The sequence below is a fragment of the Eretmochelys imbricata genome, chromosome 3, assembly GCF_965152235.1.
Source record: "Eretmochelys imbricata isolate rEreImb1 chromosome 3, rEreImb1.hap1, whole genome shotgun sequence".
Lineage (NCBI taxonomy): Eukaryota > Metazoa > Chordata > Testudines > Cheloniidae > Eretmochelys > Eretmochelys imbricata.
The window spans coordinates 106,137,276-106,144,819 of NC_135574.1; the positions used below are offsets into that span (position 1 = coordinate 106,137,276).

Below are 7,544 nucleotides of genomic sequence, written 5' to 3' on the forward strand. Positions count from 1 at the left end.
CAGAAGTGAAATTTTTTTGGGGTGCATCAGCAGCTGCGCATTATTAGCCTTCTCTGTTATAGAATAAAATCCATCAGAAATGTGGAGCTTCTCAGAGAAGATTGTGAGAGCCTCGCTCCCAACCATCTGGCTTGTGGCACAATGAATAACTTTTAGGCCCAAGGAAGGACAAGCGAAACAAAAATTCCCACGAAGTCAGAGATTCTGATTTTTAATGTACTGATTTTAACAAAAGACACCTTAAGATTTCTAGTGCCTCTGATTAAGAACTTGTGAAGAGAAAAGGTTATAATGGAAATCCACATGTATACATAGACCCAGCATTCTTAAATTTGGGGCAATTTGACTGGGCTAAATAAACTCAAAATCTATAAAATATACTCACATTTTGGTTGTTTAGTACTAAATGTTACATTCTATAGGAACATGGGAATTATCCTACTGGATCAGGCCTGAGGTCCACCAAATCTATTCTATTGTCTCCTTCCTCAGTGTCCAGCACCAGGTGTCTCAGAGGAAAGTGGAAGAACCCCACAGTAGGCAGATGTGGGATAATCTGCCACCCACATTAGGTCTCATCCTGACCTCCCATAGCTACAGACTGAATTATACCCTGAAGAATGAGGTTCAACAACCTTTCCACAAATTTGTGTTATGTTAGCTCTGATTATTCTTGATATCCATACAAATGCCTATTCCCTTTTCTTCAATCTCATTAAGTTCTTTGCTTCAATCACTTCCTGTGGCATTGAGTTCCACGGTTAAGTTAAATGTGGTGTGAACAAATTTACCTTTCGTTTTGAGTGTTCTCTTCTTGGATTATGAAATGAGAATAGACGTTCCCATTCTTTATTTTATATACTTTTCTAAACTAAACCCTAGTCTTTTCAGTCTTCATATGAGAGTTTTTTCCATTCATTGCTCATTTCTGAACTTCCCCTAGTTCAATATTTTTGAGACAGGGTGACCAGTATTGCAGACAGCATTCCAGATGAAGCCACATTATTGATTTACAAGGGCATTTTACATCTTTTGTATTATTTATCATTTCTTTCCTTATGAACCCTAAATTTGTTTGGTTCAAAACTGCAGCTGTCAATTGATAAGACATCTTCACCGAGCTGTCTACAATGACACCCAGGTTCCCTTTCATGAGTTGATGCAGTTCATTTGCAACCGTGTAAGATATATAGTTTACATTTCTCTCTCCCAACACGCATTGCTCTGAAAGAGAATATTCACCTCCTCTGAGACAGGGTAGGTAGGATTTGAATCTGTGACCACTTCTGTACAAAGCACAAGATTACACTACTCCACTAAGCTATTGCATCAAGTAAAGAGTGCTAGCACTGTACTATTTTATATATATACACACAACATGGAAGAGACACTAATCAAAATAAAAACATATCGAATTGTGTTATTGTGATGAGTTTAAGGAATGTGGGAATCTAATTCAGAATAGAAATACTAATAGTGGGTGGCCCTCGAGATCTCATTAAAAAATATTTTTTAAAATGAGTTTTCTTTTAGTTTTGAGATTTAAAAAGTGTAGATCATGAAAGAAAGATAAGGACTTCAAATCAATAAATAATCAGACAACCAGATTTCCTAGTAATTTAAATTAATTTTGGCATTTAATCCTCACCACAATTTTTACACCACCCACAACTTATCACCCTCTTCTACTGAGCTGGAGCACATGATCTGGTTCATTTTAAACTCCTTTCATCTACTCTAACCACTTGCTTTTATGTGTCTAAAAAGCAACACCAATGCCTCCTGATTAAGTGTGCACAAGCTTCTGAAATTAAACCCACTTTTGAGTTGCAGAAAGTTGACATGCATGTCCTTGTTGGTCTTGGGCTACAGTAATGCATTCTGACTCTTCGCTGAGGCAACAATGAGCCTATGAGGTGGTATGGCTTTCTGGAAAGAATACTTTGCTCTGCTTAAAGCATCTTTCAGAGAACTCAAAGAACTTCACAAATGTCAAGGCCATGAACGCATTATGGTGGATGCGGTGATAGCAACAAGTCATGACACACAGCTGTTGCAACTACAGTTCCCCTGTGGATTCTTTTCTAGGAACTATGCTAGGCAAACTATGCTAAATTATCTCTTTAGCTACACTGGTAGCACTACTTGTAACTGTGTAACACAGCTCTCAGATTTCAGAGTAGCAGCAGTGTTAGTCTGTATCCATAAAAAGAAAAGGAGTACTTGTGGCACCTTAGAAATTAACCAATTTATTTGAGCATAAGCTTTCGTGAGCTACAGCTCACTTCATCGGATGTATGAAGGGAGCTGTAGCTCACGAAAGCTTATAATCAAATAAATTGGTTAGTCTCTAAGGTGCCACAAGCGCTCAGATGAATCCCAGTTCCCACTGGTCACAGAAGTATTGCTGGAATTTTGCTTCCATGCACTGCTAGTGGGAATCTACTGCCTTAGCACAACCTAGCCAGTACTACATAGTTTTAAAATGGCATTTTTTACGAGTAGATGCCAATGCGCTTTACAAAGATATGCAGGTACTCTATTTTTGCAAATTAGGAAACAAGCACAGAGTTATTTAATTATTTGAACAAGGTCACTGAGCCTGTAGCATCATCAGGAATAAAATACAGATTTCCTGTTTCCTAGTACTTCCCAGCACTTGCTTTGGATGGACTTCACTGTAAAGCTTTTGCAAGTGACATACTTCCCCGCCGGTGGCCAATGTTACCCCAGGAGCTCAGCAACGTAACCTCCCCAACCCAGCAAGTTGAGACCTCTGAAATATATATTAACCCCATACTAACAGTACGATCCCAAGACTACACGCGCAGAAATCCCCCCACCCCCCACCCCCAGCGCCGAGTTGGATAAGCCTAATTACCCGGCTCCCAGCACTGCCCGGGCACAAGCCCAAGCACAACAGGAGTCGATGGCGCTGAAATTGCCATGCCCACATCATATCTCGGGAGGACGGCGACTGCCCTCGGGCAGGTCACATCCCCCACCCCAGCCTGTAACGTTAACCCCAGGACGTGCCCCCAGCGCAGAGCCCCCGCTGCAGGGGGAAGAACAGGCTCGGGGCGACGTAGGGGGATGCCCAGCACGCGCGGCGGGGGGAGCCCCTGAGGGAAGCCCCCCGGTGCCTTCAGGGCGGCAGCCGCTGGGCGGGGCCAGGCGCCCCCGGTTGGGGGGATGACAGGGCGGCTGCGGAAGGCAGAATCTCCCCCCCGGACCAGGGGGCTGCTCAGCGCCCGGAGGCGGGAGGGGCCGGGGGAGGATCCCCCCCCCCCCGCAGCGGGGGCAAAGGGCGGCGGTCCGGGGGAGGCGGTGCCAGCCCGCGGGCCCGCTGGTGCGGGAGGGTAGCGGCCGGTACCTGGAGCACCACCTCGCTGGGCAGCTGCGCGGCGCGGAACAGCTCCAGCACCCGCCCGTTGGGCGCCACCTTCTTGGTACTCTCGGTGTCGCAGTAGGAGAAGAGGTCGCAGTAATAGCGCTGCTCCGCCTCGCTCAGCGTCAGGCCCTCCATCGCGCGCCGCCCGCCGGGCAACCGCCGCCCGGCCGGGGGGGGAGGAGGGGCGAATCCCGCGAGCCGCTTCCTCTCGGGCCCCGCGCGCCGCTGTCCCTGCGAGGCTCGGCCGCTGCGCTCGCGCTGTGGGGGCCGCACCGGAAGCGCGGGGCCCGCGGGGTGGGCGTGGCTATAAAGTTTCTCGGCCTCGGCCCCGCCTCCTCCTCCTCCTCCCCCAGCGAAGCCGCCGCCATTTACTGAGCCCCGGAGATGAGGGAGGAGGAGTCTACTGAGCGAAACACGCCCCTCCCCCAGACCCGGATGTGAGGTCAGGCCGGCACCCTTCGTGTGCCGGAAGGTGACAGGACCGAGGCGCCTGCAGCGCCCCCCGTCTGCGTGGCGGGCTGAAGCTTGGTGCCCGCCCCGGTGCCTGGGCTGCTCCCCGGTGCTGCCTATGGCAGGAGGCGGGTCCGGCGCGTTGAGCGGCGGCTGAGTTGTGTGGCTCGCGGTGGTGACCCCTGTTTTAGGCAACGGTTTTAGGCATCCCTGTTTTTAAGGAACCATCCCTGGACCGACCATCCCTTATTTCAGTGACTTGCCCCATAAGTAAGCGGGGGTGGGGGCTGAGTCAGACCTTTGCAGAGCAGCACTAAGCAAGGTAACTATTGATCACAGGTGTGGGAACTACGGGTGCTGGGGGTGCTCCTGCACCCCCTGGCTTGCAGTGGTTTCCATCATATACAGGCTTTACAGTTTGGCTGAATGGCTCTCAGCACCCCCACTATACAAATTGTTCCAGCACCCGGCTATCGATTAAACCTTGTGCTGAGCGTGAAATCAGCCTGAAGAGCCCTTGTCTGTTAATCAACACTGAGCACAAAACTAAAACAAAAAACAGAAGATCAAAGTCAGAAAATCATTATGGGAGGGCCAAGTCTAGGGACCACTGATGGAAGGAAGGCGTGTGCAGACCTCTTTGGATCCTACAGACAAATTATTCATCTATAAAACATAATTTTGTTAGAAAAGGAGTATTGGACAACTTATTGGGAAACTAGAAATGCATTTGTCCACTGGAACCAAATATAACAAGTATGTTGTAATGTTTTATTCATTTAAAGGGATTGTCAATTAAAACCTTGCAGTCTCAAGTACCTTCCTACTGCTGTGAAGAGGTAAATCAATGTGGGTTTCAAAAAGCCAGTTGTACATGTTGAGGCTTATTTCTGAAAATATAGCTGACATATTATATACCGAAAGTTTATTTATAATTAATTTTCTAAATTCCGTTTGCATACATAACACTGTGGAACAGATTTTTCAAACTCTGCCAAGTGCACTACTATAGTGTCTACTATAACTCATCAGGGCTACAGAAACTTCTTTTGTCCTTGACCTTCCATGGAAAGACAAGTGGGTTAAGACTAGAGATGTGCAGAAAAGGTTTAGAAAAATTCCAGTAGCTCTGAATGAAGAGCTGGACTTTTGCTACTACTAATCCTTCCAAAAAGAAGGAACAGTAGGTGGCAGAATATTTTATTCCCAGATGCAAAATCATTATGATCATGCTGTCAAGTTTTGTGAATCAAAGAAGCCCTTTTTCTAATTTTCAAAGAATCCTGGACTCCTGTCGAAAGTATTTGTGTAAAATAAAAGTGTTCAGGTAAAATGCAGTCACTTTACATATATTTGCAGTCCCTACATCTGTAAAATCTTCATATATCATTTATATATTAATGTATTGCCCTATATAATTCCTCTCCATCTTTGATATTTACATTCTTCAAATCTTTGTAGACCCGTCTTCATGGGCACTTAGCTAAATTATATCCACTTAACTCTTAATTTTTCCTCATATGTAACTGTTTTAATCAAAGCAGAAAAAAATCAATAGATCTCTATGCATAGATTTATTGGGGAAGATTTTACATTTCTGTAATGAAAACATCAGGATGCACAATGGGTCTTTATATATGACCACTATATCTTAAAATATTCCAGGGTCCAAAACCCTAGGTAACTAAGGCCCTAATCTCACCAACTCTGAAGCACATGCATAATTTTAAACACATCAGTATTACAATTGTAGTTAATGGGAATACTGTCAAAGTTAGGCACATCTTTTTAAGCTTGGCATCTAAATATGTAAACTACAGTTATTTCTGTAGCACTTGTGTAATTTTGGAAGAAGGGTAATTGGTTTATTTATTGAGAAAGTAATAAGAAAAGTTATAACATAATTGTGTAAGTGGTGTTCTAAACAAGAGCTAGTGATTTTACTGATCTTTTCTATCAAAGTCCAAATATGTCTTTCACATTTGGGGCACGTCTACACTGGTAAACTTACAGCGCCGGCAGTTACAGTGCCGCTCAGAGAACACTGAAGGTAAACCGCTGTTGTGTGTTCACACTCTCAGCTGCCTGCGCAATAGCGTGTTTACACTTGTGGCACTTGCAATGATATTAGGAGCGGTGCACTCTGGTCAGCTATCCCTCAGAGTACCTCTTTCTCTTTTGCCACTAAGACTTGTGGGAAGGCGGAGGGAGTTGCGCGGCATCCTGGGTCCTGTCCCAATGCCCTGTGATGCAATGCTTCATGTCCCAGCAATCCCTATGCTTCTGTTCACATTTGGCGCCATCTTTCAACGGTTTGTGTACTGCGCGCCCTGCCTCTTCAGCCTTCAGGAATGGATCCTGAACTGTTGACCAGTATGCTGCTTGCTCTGACCAACACGAATGACAGTGGAGTTATTCCTTAAACTACAAAGGCAAGAGGAGTGCGACATTGATCTCGCCACATGTACTAGCTACGACACGAGATTGCTTGTGACATTCACAGAGGTGCTGACTGCAGTGGAATGCCACTTTTGGGCTCGGGAAACAAGCACTGAGAGGTGGGATCACATCGTCATGCACGTCTGGGATGACGAGCCGCAGATGCAGAACTTTTGGAGAAGGAAAGCCACATTCATGGGACTGTGTGATGAGCTCGCCGCGGCCCTGCTGCGCAAGGACACGAGAATGAGAGCTGCCCTGTCTTTGGAGAAGTGCGTGGCGATTGCACTGTGGAAGCTGGCTACTCCAGACTGCTACCGATCGGTCACGAACCATTTCAGAGTGGGAAAGTTGACCATTGGACTCGTGTTGATGGAAGTGTGCAGGGCCATTAATCGCATCCTGCTCCAAAAGACCGTGACTCTGAGCAACATGCGTGACATTGTGGATGGCTTTGCACAAATGGGCTTCCCTAACTGTGGAGGGGCGATAGATGGCACCCACATTCCAATTCTGGCACCAGACCACCTAGTCACCGAGTACATTAATAGCAAGGGGTATTTCTCAGTGGTTCTCCAGGTGCTAGTGGATCACCGTGGGTGTTTCACAGAATCCCAATGTTAAGATAGATGTCTACGCCAAGGTTCCATACCCTTCAATGTTTATCCAAAATCAAACTTTTACCACCCTAATGCTTTATCACAATTGGGATTTTTACCTAAAGCTTCATGAAAATAGCCTTACCTCACTGGGTAGTGATCAATGGCTCCATGTCTAGTTGGCAGCCGGTATCAAGTGGAATGTCCCAAGGGTCGGTCCTGGGGCCGGTTTTGTTCAATATCTTCATAAATGATCTGGAGGATGGTGTGGATTGCACCCTCAGCAAGTTTGCAGATGACACTAAACTGGGAGGAGAGGTAGATACACTGGAGGGTAGGGATAGGATACAGAGGGACCTAGACAGTTGGAGGATTGGGCCAAAAGAAATCTGATGAGGTTCAACAAGGACAAGTGCAGAGTCCTGCACTTAGGATGCACCAGTGCACCAGTGCACCACTACAGCCTAGGAACCGAATGGCTCGGCAGCAGTTCTGCAGAAAAGGACCTAGGGGTTTCAGTGGACCAGAAGCTGGATATGAGTCAACAGTGTGCCCTTGTTTCCAAGAAGGCCAATGATATTTTGGTATGTATAAGTAGGGGTATTGCCAGCAGATCGAAGGACGTGATCATTCCCCTCTATTCGACACTGGTGAGGCCTCATCTG

The 7,544-nt window shown here is 46.3% G+C and overlaps 1 protein-coding gene across 9 annotated transcripts in view; it reads right to left on the reverse strand.

Moving 5' to 3' along the window:
- REPS1 (RALBP1 associated Eps domain containing 1) overlaps window positions 1-3,653 on the reverse strand; it is a 106,644-nt gene extending 102,991 nt beyond the window's left edge. For 8 of the 9 annotated variants that reach the window (XM_077813133.1, XM_077813136.1, XM_077813132.1 and 5 more), the window contains exon 1: window positions 3,374-3,653. In XM_077813133.1, coding sequence (XP_077669259.1) covers window positions 3,374-3,526 — 153 coding nt within the window. In that variant the 5' untranslated portion in view covers window positions 3,527-3,653. The remainder of the gene's footprint in view (window positions 1-3,373) is intronic. The other variant, XM_077813138.1, reaches the window with a different exon arrangement.
- Window positions 3,654-7,544: the final 3,891 nt, after the last annotated feature.